Below are 22,412 nucleotides of genomic sequence, written 5' to 3'. Positions count from 1 at the left end.
TTTTCCTGCCGTGAAGCGAAAGAAGTTTACTTAAAAGTTGTGCTGGCCAGTGCCCACATAACCGTGAGCATAATAGCTGGCAAGCTCAACTGTTGTTATATTGTGAACCGCTGCTATAAGATTTCAGCTGGTCTAGAAACCATACAGTACAATGGTTTATGAAGTTTAATTTAGTTTTACAGTATAAACTCTATATTGCAAATTTCTGTATAACGATAAACTCCATAAAACATAGAAATTTGCAAAGGTTAATTTGCAATACAAGCCATTTGCATTCTTACTCTTTTACTCTCCGTTTAATAAAAAATCTTTAGAACGCTATAAAATACATACCCGGTCCCTATAGTTTCGCTATATAGAGTTTTTACACTGTATTTTCTTCCTAGCTGATGTCCCGCGACTTTCGGATTTATAATATGGGTAGTGAACCCATACTAATATTATAAATGCGAAAGTGTGTCTGTCTGTTTGTCTGTCTATCTGCTACCTTTTCACGGCCCAACAGTTTGACCGATTCTGACGAAAGGTACAGAGTTAGCGTATATCCCGGGGACGGACATAGACTACTTGTTATCCCGGAAAATCAAAGAGTTCCCACGGGATTCCTAAAGACCCATCCGCTTAACCGATTTGTATGAAAGGTACCGAGGTAGCTTACGTCCCTGTAATTGACATAGGCTACTTTTTATCCCGAAAAATCAAACAGTTCCCACGGGATCTTTAAAAACCTAAATCCACGCGGACGAAGTCGCGGGTATCCTCTAGTAACATAATAAAGGAGAGCCATGTACGTACGTGCGTAGTAGTTATCTACTTTATAGGACGGACTATATTATTCTTGCATTGAGTTGTTGAAGGGAACCACATGAGGTCCAGGGTACAGGGGTACAGGGGTCGGAAAGGCCTCGTTCGGCTTCAGGCCATCACTTAATTGAATACGCTTGTAGAGTCCACAGGTTCAGTGTCATTAGCTACTATGCAAACTATACCTACTGTTGGCTGTTGTTCTAATTTGGCTCAGAACACTATTACGATAGGCTATTTCAGGGCCTTACTACCACCGCTTAGAGTAATAATGTTTAACCCCCGACCCAAAAAGAGGGGTGTTATAAGTTTGACGTGTGTATCTGTGTATCTGTCTGTGGCACCGTAGCTCCTAAACTAATGAACCTATTTTATTTACTTTTTTTGTTTGAAAGGCGGCTTGATCGAGAGTGTTCCTAGCTATAATCCAAGAAAATCGGTTCAGCCGTTTGAAAGTTATCAGCTCTTTTCTAGTTACTATAACTTTTACTTGTCGGGGGTGTTATAAATTATTAATTTACACTTGTTTAATATTGTTTTATACTATATTCAAAACAATATTGAAACACTATTACTTTAAGCGATGGTAGTAGGGCCCCAGTACCTACTTTTTATGTCATACTATTTGTAAGTAACTATAGAATTTAACATTTAGAGTAGGTATTTTTTTATTTCATGAGGAAAATCCATCATGGATACTTTTTATACTGTATTTTCCCGCGACTTCATCCTAGTTTAAAAATCCCAATGGAATAATATATCCAAACCCTTTCTATATTGGGAATTACGTTGAAAAATCTCAAGATTCTATAGATTGAGCCCTTCTTGAGATTAAAATTCGCTCCCAAAAACGTAAACTTATTGAAAAATAATTGAAAGCTTGAAAAAAAGTTGCCTAAAGCCCTTGTAGGCTTCTTCTTAGACCAGAGCTTCGAAGCTTTAGTTTTAAGTTCCCATTATAAATAACAGCATTACATTTTATCTCAGAAAAAGCAAAACCTCTGAGAGGTGGCTCTCTTCTAAAATGAATGCATTTTATCTTACAAATTCCAACATTGACCATCAAAGGTGTACTATTATTATAAACTTGAATAAATGTTTTGAGTTTGAGTTGTTCCACAGTTTTGTAAGCTATCATAAAACTGTAAAACTGTGGCTACGCTATCATCAGACAGTGGGTTTATCATTTTATATGTATCTATAGTAGATTGCACGATTATTACTTATTAGTATTAGTTATTAGCGGAAAAGCGTTATTGAATGCTAAGCGAGTGGGTAATAACGTATGATTGCTTGTTGCCATTCATTTTGTTATTAGTTATAGCCGCATGGTTCAGGCTTTCGCTTGAACCAATATAATTAACGTTCGTAATATCGCTTTTGTAATAACCAGGCCTATTTCAGGTCATTAAATATGTAAATGTTCTTTGAAAATGAGTAATTACAATAAACTAGACTAGTCGATGCACGCGGTACGTTCGCGTGGATTTAGGTTTTTCAAAAATCCTCAGGAAACTCTTTGATTTTTCGGAATAAAAAGTAGCCTATGTCCTTTAAGGGAATTTAAGCTATCTCTGTACCAAATTTCGTTAACAGGGCTCTCTCCGTCACTCGTTTCCACTCGTTTCATACAATCGTAGTTCTAATTTCATTTGAATATTAAGCAACCAAAGTCCATGAAATTTTGCAGACATATTCTAAAAACTAATACCTGTGTCTGTGGTGTTTTAGATTTTTCTAAAAAGATGTAGTTTTAAAATTACAGGGGCTCAACGATTTGTATGAAATTTTTTAAGACCGCGTAACTTTGAAACCGAATATTTTAACAGAAATCTGGAAAACCACAGACATAGATATTAGTTTCTAGAATATGTCTGCAAAATTTCATGGACTTTGGTTGCTTAATATTCAAATGAAATTGGAACTACGATTGTATGAAACGAGTGAAAACGAGTGACGGAGAGAGCCTCCGGGTGACATGGCTACATTTTCTACGAAAAAAATCGACCTGACGGATGATACATCCAAAAAAGTGGAGGTCCGCAAAAATGTTCTCGCTATTGTATCGAGATTCGAGTGGAACATCAAATGAAAGAAAAAAAAAAATTCTGAGTTCATAAATATAAATATACTACAACATTTAAATATACCAAGCGACAGAAAATCAATTTTACTTTAAATATAATATTTCAGCGTGTATTGAAATGATCGTAGTCTGGTTTTAGTTTTCAACTTTATCTTGTTTGCTTACTATATATTTGGAATCAGAAAAAAATACTGCGTTGATGGTATGACTCTTGTATTCCTACGACCTTTTTTTGGTAACCAAAAAGACTTTTTGTGGATGGCCCGCTCAATTTCCGGCAGTGAGAAATATTGATATCGGTGATTTGTCGTGAGCAGGATACGTTTCGGTCGTCGGTCGGTCGGTCTTCTTTGTGCACCGGATATCCGGAAATAGGAAAGTTAATGGGCCTCAATTTACTTGTATGTCACGCCTTTTTGCTATAATTTATGGGAATTGGTAATTTTATCGTGCTAGCGTCGTGGCAAAGGTCTTGATCACTCTTAACCCATTGTTTAGGTAATGTTTTGTACGGGTGTCCTATACAAGGAACCAAAAGCTTAATTTGCTATAATCCGCCAAACCAACGAAATCTGTATGGTACGCAACACCACACAAATTCCAACATTAGACATTGTAAGGTCTACATCTCCTGAAAATGCTCCGGTGTCGGCGAAACGCGCGTCGAGTGGTGTTGGAATTAACGTGTGGTGCTGCGTACCATACAGATTTCGTTGGTTTGGCGGATTATAGCAAATTAAGCTTTTGGTTCCTTGTATATCATGGACTTCCGCAAAATAACGCCTGCTTCTATAATACGGGTGTCCTCTTAGAATGAGAATGGTGTTTCGTATGGTGCGTGCCCAGGATTGAACTCTAGACCCCACAAATAGGTAGCTGAAATCATAACCACTAGGCTATCACCGTTTTTAAAATTTCAAACAATTTATTATTTCGAGTTTGATTTACATATACAGTAAAAATAAATTAACGCGATATGTAACGCGACACTACATACATTGCGCGGGCAAAAAATATTTTACTGCTGGTCGTAAATTAATACATTATAGTCGCTGAGCTAGTATGGAATTTTGACAGACCTAAATAAAAATCAAAGTTTTTAAATCCAAATCTGTAAATAAAATCTGTAACAAACATCAAAATCGGTTAACTGGGTCGACTTTTGAAAATTCCGTGAGAACTCTTTGATTTTCCGGGATAAAAGGTAGCCTAGGTCCATACCTACAATGCAAGTTATCTTTGTGCTAATTTTAATCAAAATCGTTTTAACCAATGGGCCGTGAAGACGACAGACAGACAGACATACTTTCGTATTTATAATATTAAAATTATTTTGGATATTGAATTGAGATTTCGATTCATAGTATGAGGGAATTTTCTTAGTATGAGCACATTACACTTTTACGTTTTATTAACTTACAGATTTCATCTTTCTCCTAAAATTTTCCTACCAGCTCTTAAAGTATTGTTCATTTCATGATGATTATTTATAAATCTGCAAAGTTTTAAGTAGCAATGCTATATATGCAAAACATAGTAGGTAGGTATTTAAAAAAGTGCATAGCGTTTTATATGAGATTTTATGACAAAGAAATGAATTTTATGAAGCTATTACACTATAGAAATTAAACTTTAAATGAGCTTTTTATGCTACAATATGGTGACTACACAATATTTTATGCTAATATAATTTATAGTGCAGTAATGACAATTTTACAGTTAAGAAGATATTTTTCATGGTAGCTACATTAAACTTATCGAGATACAAGATAATGATCAATAAGCTAGCATTTCAATTTTAAATGTAAATACATATACTTAATTCTTTTCTGATTTTTCTATTTTACATATTGAACAGTTTATTAGTTATTAGTGACCGCCTGCGACCTTTTCTCCCGTCTCTACTCCTTCCTTGTCTACTTCGTAAAGGCACATCTAGCCATATACCGCTGATAGCCTAGTGGTTAGGACGTCGACCTTTTAGGGAGGTCGGGCACCTCTAATTTGTGGTATACTATGGCCAAATCCCTTCTCATTCTGAGAGGAGACCCGTGCTCTGTAGTGAGCCGGCGATGGGTTGATCATAAACAAGGACCTACTTAGATTAAGAAAATATGTTACTTTAATGAGTATGCATCACACTAATATTATAAAGGCGAAAGTTTGTATGTGTGTGTGTGCATGTTTGTTACTCCTTCACGCAAAAACTACTGGACGAATTTGGCTGAAATTTAGAATGGAGATAGATAATATACTGGATTAGCACATAGGCTACTTTTAATCTCGGAAAATCAAAGAGTTCCCACGAGATTTCAAAAAACCTAAATCCACGCGGGCGAAGTCGCGGGCATCAGCTGGTCAGCTAGTATAAAATAAATGAGAAGAACAAGAGTAGGTACCCAGGTAGCATTATTCCCCACGGAGTATCAAATCAAGGCCGTCTGTACTGAACTTGTGCTGAAGTCGAGCTTCCTAGTTCCAGTTTCATACAACCACAAACTTGGCTTTGTATTGACAGACAGACAGATCTCGGGAGACTACGCTCCGTATAACAGCTATTTTACATACATTATGATATTTGTTTACAGAAGTCTCAAGTCGATAAAGCCTTCGGTTAAGTTGCATGACAGGCGGTTCAAACGTTACGGTTATCGTTACCCAGAGTGAACTTTGACTACCAATAAAAAGCTACATATCATTTTTTTTCTCCATCTGCACCTGAATAATTATAATATTATGAACATACTAGCTGATACCCGCGACTTCGTTCGCGTGGATGTAGGTTTTTTAAAATTCCCATGGGAACTCTTTGATTTTCCGGGATAAAAAGTAGCCCATGTGCTAATCCAGGGTATAATCTATCTCCATTCTAAGTTTCAGCCCAATCCGTCCCGTAGTTTTAGCGTGAAGGAGTAACAAACATACACACACACCCACACACACACACACACACACACACACACACACACACACACACACGCACACACACACACACATACAAACTTTCTCCTTTATAATATTATTAGTGTGATAGTGTGATAATTTATCCAATGAAAATACATCTTGACTTCCAGCTAACTTCTCTTAATCATACAACAACGAGAGGAAAACAGCTTATTTAAGTACAAGGTACTTCAGTGTTTGCTGGGAAAATACACCGTAGCAGAACGACGACAACGCCTGCGGGGATGATAGTTTATCTGTATTCCAAACAACAGGTACAAGGTTTACAAGAAAACTAGCATTGGCCGGTGACTTCGTCGCGCGATACATACAGGGTTCAATTAGAACCCTAGTTAAAACGAAGACAGGTGATAATATAATAGAATAGAATACAAAAGAATAGAATAGAATAGATTTTCATTCAAATAAACTCTTACAAGTGCTTTTGAATCATCAAAATAATTTAATAGTGATGATTACTGATAAGATATCACAAAAAACGCGAAAAAATAATTTAAAACACCTGAATTTGTCCAAAGTTCGCAATGTATTGCAAATAAAACACCTGACTGACGCTATAGGTCAATGAACGTTGCGTTGTTACCTGCTCCACCTACGTCGTGGCATTGAACCCGAGCTTTGTACGCTATACATTGCGGGTCTGGAAAATATTAAATCACTGAAACTACAAGTTAAGTTTGAGCTTTTAAGGATTGATAAGGCAAATGGTTATTTGTGTTGAATTGTGTGTAAGTAGATAATAGCGCCAAGTAAATCACACCCTGTATATATAGTAGGTTTTGTACCGTTAAGGGCCCAGCTTTATAAGAACTAAGAAGTCATGTAACTCAAACACAAACGTCAAACAATGTTCGCGAGCTCCTCCATATGAAATTCAGAGAACAGAGTAAGGTTTTGCATAATATATACCGAGCTCTGAACAAATTCACTGAACGAGGGCGGAGACCGCTTTCCTCACTGTCAAGTAATCTTGAGGGGAATATAAAGAAGTGTAGGGAATATGTGTTTTTTTTTCTAATGTTTATATAGCCCACAGCTCCGCTTGCGTAAAATTCGAGTTTTGAATAAGTTAAATGTTTCCGTATCTCAGAGAAGAAAAGAATATACCTATAAAGATAAATATCCTATAAAGATCTGTCTGTCGTGTCTGTCAAGGCCGGTCAAGGGAATCAAAACCTATAGAGTACCTTCCGTCGACCTCAAATCATGACATTGGTAGGTATTATAGCACAAGTAAAGAGAAAAATCCGAAAACCGTGAATTTGTGGTTAGCTGGGTTTTTATTCGTGGTTAGGTACATCGTAAAAAACTTAGAAAGTGTATTTTTTGTACGTTTTTTTATATTATTAGGTAACCTACATGCTAGCATGTACGAGTATCAGACAATACAATAACTGAAACCCTATCAAAAGTTGCTAACCAATTTTATTATTGGATTGCAATTGTCTATATTCGATCACGTGGTAACTTTCAAACTCAATTGTATTGGCGTCTTGTTTGCGTTCGCCATAATGATATTCTGTAACTTTTTAAAAGAGGGGTGTTATAAGTTTGACGTGTGTATCTGTGTATCTGTCTATGGCATCGTAGTTCCTAAACGAATGACCCGATTTTAATTTAGGTTTATTTATTTATTTGAAAGGTGGCTTGATCGAGTGTTCATAGCTATAATTGATAAAAATCAGTTCAGCCGTTTGAAAGTTATGAGCTCTTTTCTAGTTTTCTTATAGAGGTTTTTGTGCCGGGGGTTTTTAAATTTTGAGTTATTTCATAGGGACTCAGCTCGCTGCGCGTCGCGGTTACGGCTACAATGACTGTAAGATAATATATAGGTAACTAATTTTCTTTTTTACATGGTGACCATTTTGAAATTTTAATTATTCGTTGTACATAGATTATAGTTAGCGGCAATAGATTATACACACTCCGCAAAAATTTCAACTCTCTACACTCTCTCCCTCTACTTAAGTTAAGAGATTACAGAACAGATGGATAGATGGACAGTAGGGTCCCATTGGCACTCTTCGGAGTCCTTAAAAGTTATTGGCCGTAAACATGTAAATGAAGTGCACTTTAAATTCAAGCCGTTACGACGCCGCAGAAGACGAGACCTAATTAGAAATGCAACACTGTCTTCATAAAGCTGACTAGGAGGCGACCATCGTAACTAATTGCCACAGATAAGCCGCTGAGATTGTCCACACTTTGTGTGAGCCCGCTTTAAAAGGGGTCAACCGCCTTTAAAATTCAACCACACAACAAAAACGGAACAACTCCAAAAGTCAAATGTGACAGCACAACACAACATAACCCTTTCCCCGCGACTTAGTTCTAGTTAATTTAGGTTTTTAAGATTCAAATCAAATCAAATCGGCCTTCAACATTGTTCACATGATTATTAAGATATAATATGGTGTTGATTTATCCCGTGGGAAAATTTTGTTTTTCCAGAATAAAAGTAGCCTCCGGAATGCAAGCTATTTCTGTACCAATTTTATGACAAGTGTAAATTAAAAATTTATAACACCCCCGACGATCCAAAGTATTTGAGTTTTCCAAAACATCATTTTCAAATAAATAATTATGTATTTAGACAACGTCCATCTTGACAGCTTGACATTTGTCTATTGACATAATATTATGAACCTAACGGTTATCTAACCTTCTTTTCTACAAGAAAACTAGAAAAGAGCTGATAACTCTTGAACGGCTGAACCAATTTTATTGGATTATAGCTAAGAACACTCTCGATCGAGCCACCTTTCAAACAAAAAAAAACTAAATTAAAATCGGTTCATTCGTTTAGGCGCTACGATGCCACAGACAGATACACAGATACACAGATACACAGATACACAGACACACAGATACACAGACACACAGATACACACGTCAAACTTATAACACCCCTCTTTTTGGGACGGGGGTTAAAAACGCTGTAACACATATTACCTACTTGCAATAAACACATATTTTTAACCAAAAGCTCAAATACTTACCAATTTTCACAGATATAACTTGATAAATGTCCCTTTCAGACAAAATTTTAATTGCATATTTAGCTCCCTTAGCTAGGGGTTGAATTTCCAAAAATGCTTGCTAAGTGAGCACCTAATTTATAAGATGGACCTAGGAAAAATTTCGAGATTTTTATTGCTGGATTTAGGCTGCGCGTCGATAAATCAGTCAGTTATGTTCATAAGTATAGAAGATTGGAGATAAGAAAATATACTCAGTTTTCTTAATTATCATCACCGCAGTCATTATCACAGGAACAGAAACTGTAAACTTAACGAAATACAATTTTCTTAGCAACGCGATTGTGAACTAATTGGCTCACACCGCATACCTAATTAAATTTTATATTATGACTTACATTATACCTAATGAGTACCTAAATTATTTATTTACTTGCCGTACTACCTAACTACAGTAGCACTAGTTAAACATGCGATACGTACATTTTTCAATAGTTAATGAAAATATTTTACCGCATTGTGTTGATTAGTATTACATAATTTATTTTATTACTAGCTAACGCCCGCGAATTCGTCCGCGTAGATTTAAATTTTCCAACATCCTGTTAAAACTCTTTGATGTTCCGAGATAAAAAGTAGCCTGTGTGTTAATCCAGAGTATAATTTGCGTCACCATTCTAACACCTTGGGACCTAAAGGTCTACCAGTTCTTCGAAGGATATCATTAACCCTTCAGCTTCGCAACCAGTTCAACTATTAGGGTTAGGTATATTATCTGTCTATATTTTATCACTCGCCAGTATCAAAATAACTTTTTCACTTGCAACGCTCTAACAAACAATGTCGCACTCTTAACAAATCGAATGCACAAAAGCATTTTCATAGCAGAGACCCCTTAACAATCGAGAGCTCTTACAATAAAATGCTTTCGCGATCCTCGACGGCTAGAATTATTAAGCCCATTCAACTCCGGAATCTTTGAATTAAACGCCGGAAATATTTAGTGTCGGATAATCGAGAACATGATCTATAAGGCTATTTATACTGTAAAGAAACTCAGAATGAATGAAAATACACAGTGTAATAGCATGATCTCTAAGGCTATTTATTCTATAAAGAAACTCAGGATGAATGAAAATACACAGTGTAATAGGTAAATTAATTCCAAAATTGAAATCTGCGGCTCTTGAGGACGACGCGCCTCTTGCAGACATTGCACCACTTGTGCCTTTTGCACCTCTTGTGGGTATAGTAGTGGTATATGATCATATTAAAATAATACATTTCTTTGTTCCAGAGAGTGGAAGATGGTTGAAGAGAAAAGAAACCATACGTGCGCAAAGAGTAACACTATATAGGAATAGTTTAAGGAAAGAAAGAACGAAACGGCAGATTGGTAAGTTCATTCTGCATTGAAAGAAAGAAAGAAAAAACCCGCCAAGTGCGAGTCAGACTCTCGCACTGAGGGTTCCGTACTCGGGTATTTTTCCAACATGTTGCACGATAACTCAAAAACTAAATGGTCGCTACAACCAAGGTCGTAATAAATGACAAGTGTAAATTAAAAATTTATAACACCCCCGACGATCCAAAGTATTTGAGTTTTCCAAAACATCATTTTCAAATAAATAATTATGTATTTAGGCAACGTCCATCTTGACAGCTTGACATTTGTCTATTGACATATAATATTATGAACCTAATGGTTATCTAACCTTCTTTTCTACGAGAAAACTAGAAAAGAGCTGATAACTCTTAAACGGCTGAACCAATTTTTTTAGATTATAGCTAAGAACACTCTCAATCAAGCCACCTTTCAAACAAAAAAAACTAAATTAAAATCGGTTCATTCGTTTAGGCGCTACGATGCCACAGACAGATACACAGATACACAGACACACAGATACACACGTCAAACTTATAACACCCCTCTTTTTGGGTCGGGGGTTAAAAACCACTGTACTTATAGTGTTATTTCTCGTACGATGGTACGGAACCCTTTATATTTGGCCGATTTTTTTTTAAATAAGGTCTCTTTGGCTAACCTTTCGTTCCGCGTTTAGGTTATAGTGTGACGTCATGACAAATCCAATATGGCGGATAAATCAGCGGACATTATTATCCCTATATTACCTTGCACGAATGATCCCAGGAAATTAACTGAAAGAGATGAGTGGATACGAATTAGTGTAAAACGCGTCTCGAATACAGAAATTACCAATTTTCTGAGGTCCTAGATGAAAATTTGTCCTAAGCAATTTAAGTAAGAACCCAATTTTTTCGTCTCACATACCTAATCCTACTATACTATCCAACACTAGCAGTTCTCCTTTCAGCAAAGGTTGCCTGGTAGAGATTGCTCCAAGCAATAAGGCCGCCTTTGCACACGATTGTTTTTTCTGTTTTTCTTCTTTCTGTGTTGTGATCCTTTACATGTGTTTTTGTGTGCAATAAAGTGTTCTATCTATCTATCTATCTATCTATCTAATCGTGTCCTTTGGCATATTGGCAAATACTATTACCACAATGACTTCACTTCAGTAGATTTCAATACATTATTGAAGTTGACCTAAACCTTGAACTTTCAAATATATAGTAAGGACGACTATTGATTTTGATTTATTCAGAAGAACAACAGAAAAAAAATACATCACAAAAAATTAGACCTAATATACTTAGTTCTTATTGTAGCCTTTATTATAAGTTAACACGACATGCGATCTAAACACGTATAAATCCTACTCTGGTTACATAAAAATACAATCAAAATAATATATTTTAAAACTAGCTTTTACCCGCGATTACGTCCGTGTTTTTTCAAAATTCCAAATGTTCATTTTCCTAAGATGAAATGTATCTATATCAGCAGCCTAGCAGATTGGCTAACGGACAGATTAACACTCAATCTATCTTTACTTATCGATAAGTTACATAACATCATTGTTATTAAAACATACCATACAATTTTTGACAGTTAATAACAACTGCAATCTAGTTCTGTATTTCGTCAAAATCAGTAAAGCGGATGAACCGTGAAAAACTAGCAGACAGACAGACAGACTTTCGCATTTATAATACTAGAGGATGCCCGCGACGTCGTCCGCGTGGATTCAGGTTTTCAAAGATCCCGTGGGAATTGTTTGATTTTCCGGGATAAAAAGTTGCCTATGGCAATTACAGGGACGCAAGCTACCTCGGTACCAAATTTCATACAAATCGATTAAGCGGATGGGTTTTTGGGAATCCCGTGGGAACTCTTTGATTTTCCGGGATAAAATATAGCCTATTTCCGTCCCCTACCAAATTTCGTCAGAATCGGTTAAACCGTGAAAAGGTAGTAGACAGACACACTTTCTCATTTATAATATTAGTATGGATAGTATGGATTAGATACCTAACGATATAATTATATCGAAATACGCCTTGTCATTGTCTCTGATTGACAAACGATGTAGGCATCGCAGGCGTCGTGATAAATTAATTATACTGTCATATTAGTGGTATCTAATGTGACTACTGATTAATAAATCTTATATTGTTACCGAATATTATGTATTTTTCATTATAGTAGTATGATAAATGTAAGGGATCGTGGAAATTTAGTGATTGGTTAAAAATGCAGGACTGTTATAGGTAACAGGGCTACTTTTGTCCCGGAAAATTAAGTATCATTTCATTATAGTAATAAGTAGCACAGTTTTACGATATACTACAATAGGTAAGTACGATAAATAATAGAGACCGAGGGAAATTATCGATTGGCTTAAGATGCAGGATCCTAGGCTACTTTTTGTCCCGGAAAATCAAGGAGTTCCAAGGGGTTTTCAAAGATTCATCCGTTTAACCGATCTTGACGGGTACAGAGGTACTTACATCTTGGGAACATCGATGCTTGGGACCGACATAGACCACATTTTATCCCGGAAGAACAAAGAGTTCTCACGTGATTTTATAAAGCGTAGATCCACGCGGTTGAAGTCGTGGGCAAAATAATTAGGATATAACCAATGACCTCTACTTATATAAGTACGCTGGACTTACGATTTCCGATCTGTTTTTGGAGCAACTTGATTTTCGACATTTTGGCGCTGATAGCAGCTGTGAGCGTCAGAATATGAGCGGACTATCCAGCGTGTATACGTCCATTTCAGTAGATAATCCTACTAATATTATAAACGCAAAACTTTGTATGGATGGATGTGTATTTGTTACTCTTTCACGCAAAAACTACTGGACGGATTTGGCTGACAGAGATAAATTATACTCTGGATTAACACATAAGTTAGTTTTTATCTCAGAAAATCAATGAGTTCCCATGGGATTTTTAACAACCTGTATCAACGGAAACGAAGTCGTGTGCATCAGCTAGTATAACATTTTATTATTATTAAGCCTTTATTTACTCCTTATCTTTACATTAGTATAAAAGTTTTTCTTACAACTATCTAGTTATTTTATTTTACAATTTTTACCTTAACTTTATATTAGTTTTATTTGTAAGTAGGTTTATTATGTGTTTTTAATGTGTATATGTGGTTTATATGTTGTGTTATATAACATACTGAGGGGTAATATAAACCCAACCTGTTACCTCATTTGTTTATACGATGTAGTCCAGTATCCGACTAAAGGGATTACACGTACGCCCTTAACACTTAAGATGTTTACTGAACAGAATTTCCATTTAAATCCCATTAGAATAGAAAAGTATTGTAGTTTTATTTACATAGTTTGTACCTACCTACCACTTCACACAGATATATTTCGTATTACATAATATTATTCGTACTTTTTAGAATAAAGCAAAAAGTCCGGCCGTACAAGCGGTTATAGTCTGACGCCGGCCTTTTATTTGTGGGTCAGGGGTTCGATCCTGGGCGCGTACCTTTAACTTATGTGCGTTTTAAGAAATTAAATATCACTTGCTTTAACGATGAAAGAAAACATTGTAATGCGTGAAATCTGCCGATCCGCACTAGGCCAGCGTGGTGAACTACGGCCTAACCCTTTTAATCCAGAGAGAAAACTCGTACTTAGTAGTGGGCTGACGCGACGGTGAGTTGATTTGTAAATTGAAATTTAGCACAGCTGTGGAAACCTGTGACATGAGACAATACGCATGGGTTGGGTACCTATTAAAATTTCGACAAGTGTAAATTAAAAATTTATAACACCCCCGACGATCCAAAGTATTTGAGTTTTCCAAAACATCATTTTCAAATAAATAATTATGTATTTAGGCAACGTCCATCTTGACAGCTTGACATTTGTCTATTGACATAATATTATGAACCTAACGGTTATCTAACCTTCTTTTCTACAAGAAAACTAGAAAAGAGCTGATAACTCTTAAACGGCTGAACCAATTTTTTTAGATTATAGCTAAGAACACTCTCGATCAAGCCACCTTTCAAACAAAAAAAACAAAATTAAAATCGGTTCATTCGTTTAGGCGCTACGATGCCACAGACAGATACACAGATACACAGATACACAGATACACAGACACACAGATACACAGATACACACGTCAAACTTATAACACCCCTCTTTTTGGGTCGGGGGTAAAAAAATAAAGATTTTTAGAGTAGGTTATAGGTATCTCTTGAACTGGCAACAAATAATTGATAGTGGTATTACGACTATAAGTAAATCAACTTGCCTTATGAAAGAACGGATCAATGTTTTTTATCAAATATATATATCACTCACGATAGTTTGACCTGGTAAACTGTTTCAGATCAATAATAAATGATTAACACGTATTAAATCACATACAATAAGCAGTAATAAAATTTAGGTTAGGTTTAAAGAGTTCATTTTCTGAAAAAGAACAAAAGTTCACTTATATGAGAACAATTCTAAATATAAATATAGCAAAAACAATCTTTAATATTATAAAACATAATTTAAATTTAATTATATTATAATTAAACGAAAAGTCCACTGACTTCATGAAAAGAAGCCATTATGTAGAGAATCCGCAACTCCAACTGCGATTGCATTGTCCGCCCAAAATGTCCACGGAATTATCCATTCAGACTGGATAATTATTTCCCTTTATGTAACTCTTTACTTATTAACCCCCGACCCAAAAAGAGGGGTGTTATAAGTTTGACGTGTGTATCTGTGTATCTGTGTGTCTGTGTATCTGTGTATCTGTGTATCTGTGTATCTGTCTGTGGCATCGTAGCGCTTAAACGAATGAACCGATTTTAATTTAGTTTTTTTTGTTTGAAAGGTGGCTTGATCGAGAGTGTTCTTAGCTATAATCTAAAAAAATTGGTTCAGCCGTTTAAGAGTTATCAGCTCTTTTCTAGTTTTCTTGTAGAAAAGAAGGTTAAATAACCGTTAGGTTCATAATATTATGTCAATAGACAAATGTCAAGCTGTCAAGATAGACGTTGCCTAAATACATAATTATTTATGTGAAAATGATGTTTTGGAAAACTCAAATACTTTGGATCGTCGGGGGTGTTATTTAATTTACACTTGTTATGTTATTGAATAAATTATTCATAATTATTAAATTCTTTAGTTCGTTTTAGTACCTAAGCGATGATTTATAGACTAGGTGGATGCCCACGGCTTCGCCCGCGTGGATTAAGTTTTTTAAAATCTCGTAGGAACTCTTTTTCCAGGATAAAAAGCCGTGAAAAGCTAGCAGACAGACAGACAGACACACTTTCTCATTCATAATATTAGTATGGTTAGGTTATATTAGGATGGATATAAATCACTGAACCCCTTTTTAATCCGGCAAATAGGCGATGACAGCGACGTTTTATATAAAAGAGACATCAAAACGCCCTTTGATGTTTTTGATTCAAACTAGTGGTGTCAAAAAATAATTTATCTATAATACATATTCAATATAAAAAAATATTCAGGATATTAGATATTCCTTAAACCCCATATTTAATATAAAATTTTTAAAGCAATACATTTTCTATTAGTAATTGCTTTTAAATTTGACGAGGCGTTTGCCAAAGATAGACCTACGATCTACGTCACACGATATCAGTAGCGAATATCATACGCGATAAAATATTATATTCTATCGCTACGCGTTGGTTTTTAATTCGTTTGGAATATCGCCCCTCGGTAGTTTCATTTATCAAATAGATTCTTTCGATTTTGCTATTCAATCAGGACAGTAGTTTTATTTATTTGTGAACTTGGTTGTGGGTGAATACTGAATGTAAATAATATCATATTTCGATATTCGGAGTTGATATTATCACAGATTAGGTTAGTTACTTGATTTTGTAGATTTGTGACGCGCATATTTGTTATTATAGGTTAGGTACGTAAATTGTATTGGTCTTTTTGGAAATGTGTGTGTTTGTGTAGTCTCATGATGGAACCGGGTGGGCATAGTGGATTATATCCAGGGTCTCATGATGGAACTGGGAGGTAGCCATAGGAACCGAGTGTCTGTTATAGCTCCGGCGTGCTTGGAGCTTGGGTTGTTCGATTTTTGTATTAGTTTTAGCCGTGATGAAGGCTAAAATAAAAACTCGTTATTAAAACGATTTTTAAATAGGTAACTGGGTAAACTTATCTACTTTTTGCACCTTCTTGACATTTCTTTATCATTCCAATTGTTTTTAATTTTGCATAAATACGTAGGTAGGTATAGGTACCTAGGTATTTAGAGTAAAATTATTACCATATACTATACGTCTGTCGGGATTTCTTTATTGTCATGCTTTTTAGGGTTCCGTATCTGAACCTGAAGGGTGCTAACAAGGAATACAGAATCTATTATTTATTTTTGTGAAGCTTGTAGGTACTTATTGAAGTAAAGGTTTACAAGTGCCTTTGAAATTTGTTGGTACTAGTATATCGTGTTAGGTACTATTTTTATTACTTGAGTGTTATTGAAATGGAGACCCGTGCTCAGTAGTGCGCCGGCGATAAGTTCTCACTTCTTTTTAATGATTCTTATAAAAAAAATAATGAAAAGAAATAATTTAAGTATAAAAATACAAAATAAAAATTATTTGTTTTTTTAAAGTGATATAATATATTTCTACAGAACCTCCTCCGACACCTCCCAGACGTCGCTTTTAAGGTGGTAATCTGTATAATGGTTCGCTAGGGGTGAAAGCAACAGAAAAACAGGTGCAAGCGATTCTCGACCTTATTGACGGTAACGAGAAAGTTGTTATTTTGTCATATTCTTGCTCAGTATCATTCATAGATTGCTAATATGTGGTTTTCTGAAATATGTCAATAAGGTTGAAAATCGTTTGCATGCAAGTTTCTGCTTGCGGCTTTTTTTTTGATAGTTAATATATTTTAACGTAAAAAATATTCAATATTTTTCTGTAACAAACATTAATATTATGATATAGGAATCTAACCATATTTGACACCTCTAATTCAAACGTTCATTGAATACAATAGCGAAGTAAAACGTGATACATTGAATCATGAAATTTGGCAGATAGGTAAGTCTTATAGCACACAATAGGTATAATATGGCGAAAAGTATAAAAAATAATATTAGTATTTTCAATTTTCACAGTGATAACTAAAATACCAAGTATAAGGTATCACATGAAAGGGCTTTACCTGTCAAAACAGATTTTAATCAACAGGGCTCTCTCCGTTACTCGCTTCATACAATCGTATGACACAGATATTAGTTTCTAGAATATGTCTGCAAAATTTCATGGACTTTGGTTGCTTAAAATTCAAATGAAATTGGAACTACGTTTGTATGAAGCGAGTGACGGAGAGACCCCTCTTAATTTTTACGCATTATAGTTTTTGATTTATCGTGCAAAATGTCGGATAAAATACTCGAGTACGGAACCCTTGGTGTCGAGTCTGACCCGCACTTGGCCGGTTTTTTAATATCATTTCGATATTTTTACTATATTTTACTACTATACTACCAAATTTCGGTTACGACAGCCAAACTCAACGAAACGCAGGAAATACACACCGCTCAAAATCCTAAAGTTGTACATTGTGTGGGCAGTGACAACAAGTGTAAATTAAAAATTTATAACACCCCCGACAAGTGAAGGTTGCAGTAACTAGAAAAGAGCTGATAACTTTCAAACGGCTGAACCGATTTTCTTGGATTATAGCTAATAACACTCTCGATCAAGCCACCTTTCAAACAAAACAATCTAAATTAAAATCGGTTCATTAGTTTAGGAGCTACGATGCCATAGACAGGTACACAGATACACACGTCAAACTTATAACACCCCTCTTTTTGGGTCGGGGGTTAATAAAAGAGTCGTAATTAATCTCGATTGAGGCAATCTCGAGTAGGTATCTCACTCTCACTTAATTGAAACGTTTGAGCAGAGCAGTGAAAAACGTTATCTAATTCGGGACCTATTTATTACATACGATATGTAGGACTGACTATCAAGTTTTAGTCACGAAGCGTGCAGTTTTATTTTCATTTTGTATTGTAATATACAGGGTGTTTGGTAATTAGTACCTATATAAAGACGACGCGTACACATGCTACTTTGATATGATAAGTACAATGCTAAAGTATAATAACGAAATAAAATTATAAAAATTTCCATACAAAATTTAAAAAAAAAATTATGTCAAAGTTTTCATGACCCTAACGTGCCCTAACTCACTGAGATCGTTCGCCATCTTTAGATAAGCCAAGGCCAACGATGTCAGTGAGTTAGGGCACGTTAGGGCCATGAAAACTTGGGCATAAAAAAATATTAAAATTTTGAATGGAAATTTTTATAATTTTATTTCGCTTTTTTACTTCAGCATTGTATTTATCAGATCAAAGTAGCATGGGTACGTGTCGTCATTATATACTAATTATCAAACACCCTGTATATTGAAAAAAAGAAGTTTAATGATTTCAAAGTGTATGCACAACTTCTAAAATCTAAATGCCGCAATAGATTTGGAATTTGGATGTATGGGGTGGGCTTATCAGTTATCACACCACATCACCCCTATTTAATGACTTTAGCTATTTAAAAATTGGTTGTCTGTAAAGTCGGTTTACTGACGATAGTAGAACGTGACAACAAAGGCCGATTGTGCTTCTTTGTCACTCGTTCCGCGCTCTCGCTTGCACTTCAAGCCTTACATGGAACGCCTCAGAGCGAGGTAACGCCGCATGAGTCATGTTTTTTCGTGCGTGCAGCCGGCTCTATCGAATTATAAGACGTTGTCACGTCAAAAAAAAATGTGTATGACATCATTTTCAAATGTTCATGACATGCATGTTCGTAATACAAACCATTTTGCTTTGTATAACGTTTTTTGGTAGGTCAGTCGTGTTTTTTTAATTTTTATTTACGACTTATTTTATGTTGCGAAAGTATCATTTTATTAGAAAAACCCTGTTGTCTAGGTGCGTAAACTAACAAAATATGTGATCAATTAACAATCTTTACGAAATAAACGTTCTCAATTCGCTTCATGTAAAAACTAATAGACAGTCAAAGTGCATAATCGGCTGATTTTGAAGATCTTGATATACCGGAAATAAAATTTTAAAAGTTATATACTCAGTAGTGGGACGGCGCGGCGATGGGTTGATCATGAATCATGATGATTATATTTGTGGTCTCGTATTTAGTATCCAAATTGTATCAAACGGTAGACCTAAACACAGGTAAATATCTAAATCGCTTCCACAAAAAGAATGTTACTCTGGGGAGACGTTACAGTTTCAGCACTCTGCCCATTTATATTCCGATACGAAAATTAATGGATACGACTTCGGAAATGGAAAAGGTTAGTGAAAAGATGTACTCGTATTTTACGTCACTACTTATTCCATTCAATGATGATAAAGTTGAAATAGATCACATTTTTAGGGTTCTTTACCTCAAAAGGAAAAACGGAACCCTTGTAGGATCGCTTTGTTGTCTGTCTGTCTGTCCGTCGTGTCTTCAAGAAACTTCGCGTTTACCTAGAATCATGAAATTTGGTAGGTAGGTAGGTCATATAGCACAAGTACAGGAATAAAACCGCGAATTTGTGGTTACATCGTTATTAAAAAAAAAAATGTGTTTCAATTTTCAAAATAAGATAACTATACCAAGTGGGGTAAATATGAAAGGGCTTTACCCTAAATATGAAAACAGATTTTTATTTATTTTTATGTATAATAGTTTTTGATTTATCGTGCAAAATGTTGGAAAAATACCCGAGTATGGAACCCTCAGTGCGCGAGTCTGACTCGCACTTGGCCGGTTTTATCTTACTCAAATACCTGTACAACATACCCCGATTGCCATGTCGACCTGGTGCAAATTATAGTCAGCATGGTCAGCTAATGAAAACAGATTGTAAGCCAATGACAGAATTATTCGACGATAAACCATAGACTTATTATATTACTTCGATGCGATAAACTAATAAATTATTATTACCACAGTGGCAAATAAAGCATATTATAAACACAATATGTTGCCGTATTTTCAGATTAATTGCACTATTATTACAGAGGGATTTATAAACGGCTCGTAAACACATCGACGTCATCTTTCATTTCGACCACTGTCATTGTGAAATTAATTGACCGTCCAAAGGAAATATACATCTATCTAAAGTAAAGAGCGGCTATTTGGAACGTTTTCATATTATGTAGGTACCTATACAATAATTGTCAGTGCCAAGTCACAAAGTGCACAAACGAAAAGTCGGTTAAAAAGACGTGTATAAGTAGGTAAAAAAAACCGGCCAAGTGCGAGTCAGACTCGCGCACCGAGGGTTCCGTACTCGGGCATTTCTTTCGACATTTTGCACGATAAATCAAAAACTATTATGCTTTACCTTGGAGAACATTATAATATAAGGAAAAGAAGCCAAGTTACTTTTCTTTCTTTCCATTTTCTTGACTTCACTTTAACCTGTCTGACACTGATGTAAATTTTAAATATCTTCCGATGTCTATGTCCATTTTCATCGATCCATGGTAGTTCAAGGACGTACCTATATGAGGCAGAACAACATTGGAAATCGAAATATAATTTGAAATTGTATTAGACGAACAATGAGTCCATTAGTGTTAAAAGTTACGAGAAGACTAATAGTGTAACTACAAAAAAATATTCTGTAGTAAGTAACACAGATTACTTTTATAAACCTTAGGTATAAAGCTTTATTACTTAATTTATTACTTAATTTACCACATAAAGAGTACATTAATTGCTGACATGAACTTACCTTATCCTAACATCACATCGGATGGACTTGGGTGAGACTGGTAGAGCATCAAGACTAATCATTGTAGAGAGCAAGTGAAGGCTAGGACTTTGCATGTGTTGGTGTTAGCTGGCGGTCGTGCTCTGCCTTTTTGGAGTGTTTTTTTTTGTTAAAACCGACTGGAAAGCGCTCTAGGGGGTGCCGTGCGTATGTCGGCGAGCGCCGGCACAGACGGGGTCCACACTTGTATAGTTTAACTAACTTGTTACAAATAACTACAAACTTGACATTGGCTAATCTTTGTAAAGCCAGACGAGAGAGGAAAAAAAAGGGAAGGCTATGGAACGATAACGAAGGACTGGGTTGGACGACAAAGTGACAGCGAAAAAGTCGAAGCAAAGCCTTCGTTCGTTTTTGGTTGTACTGCGCCACGTATCGAAAGCTGATGTTCAGTTGCTGACTCAACCGACAAAGGCAGCGAGCATACTATATCTATCGGTGAAATCACCTGTAAGTTTTCGCTTGCTCTTGTTCATAGATATGTCTCTTGTTCGCTCTGTCTATTATACCTGTCATAATAACGAGTGTAAATTAAAAATTTATAACACCCCCGACAAGTGAATGTTACAGTAACGAGAAAAGACTTGATAACTTTCAAACGGCTGAACCGATTTTCTTGGACTATTTTGCACCTACGATCCAAAGTATCCGAGCATTTTTCCAAAACATCATTTTCAAATAAATAATTATGTATCGAGGCAACGTCCATCTTGACAGCTTGACATTTGTCAATTGCCATAATATTACAATATTATGAACCTAACGGTTATCTAACCTTCTTTTCTACAAGAAAACTAGAAAAGAGCTGATAACTTTTAAACGACTGAAAAGCGGCTGAACCAATTTTTTTGGATTATAGCTAAGAACACTCTCGATCAAGCCACCTTTCTACTACAACTAAATTAAAATCGGTTCATTCGTTTAGGCGCTACGATGCCACAGACAGATACACAGATACACAGACACACAGATACACACGTCAAACTTATAACACCCCTCTTTTTGGGTCGGGGGTTAAAAAATATCCAACGATGAGGAAAAATCGAAAGCAGACGAAGAAAAAGAAGAAAAACAAAAAATGAAGTTTAAAGTGCCGTTTATGATAACAACACTAATATTATTATATCTGTAGAGATGTTTTGAAAATTGAAACATTAGTCCGCAATTTCAGTTTAGTGCATTTCGACCATTACATAACTTTATGTAACTTGATCCGCATAGTGATAAATAAATCTTTTGTTTGATCCATCAGTAGGCGTGCGCCAAGAAAATAAGTTCTAGACACAAAACTTTGGCAAAGCCAACATTGAGATTACGAAAAATGTTAAATTATATTGGCAGAATTTTAAGACGAA

At 35.5% G+C, this 22,412-nt stretch overlaps 1 protein-coding gene across 3 annotated transcripts in view; it reads left to right on the top strand.

Moving 5' to 3' along the window:
• Window positions 1–22,412, top strand: part of LOC123872478 — a 45,227-nt gene that overhangs the window by 8,712 nt on the left and 14,103 nt on the right. For all 3 annotated transcript variants that reach the window (XM_045916765.1, XM_045916764.1, XM_045916762.1), the window contains exon 2: window positions 10,130–10,228. In XM_045916765.1, coding sequence (XP_045772721.1) covers window positions 10,130–10,228 — 99 coding nt within the window. The remainder of the gene's footprint in view (window positions 1–10,129; window positions 10,229–22,412) is intronic.

The sequence above is a fragment of the Maniola jurtina genome, chromosome 15, assembly GCF_905333055.1.
Source record: "Maniola jurtina chromosome 15, ilManJurt1.1, whole genome shotgun sequence".
Lineage (NCBI taxonomy): Eukaryota > Metazoa > Arthropoda > Insecta > Lepidoptera > Nymphalidae > Maniola > Maniola jurtina.
Note: the sequence above shows the minus strand (reverse complement) of the source record. Positions and strands in the feature narration are given on the sequence as shown.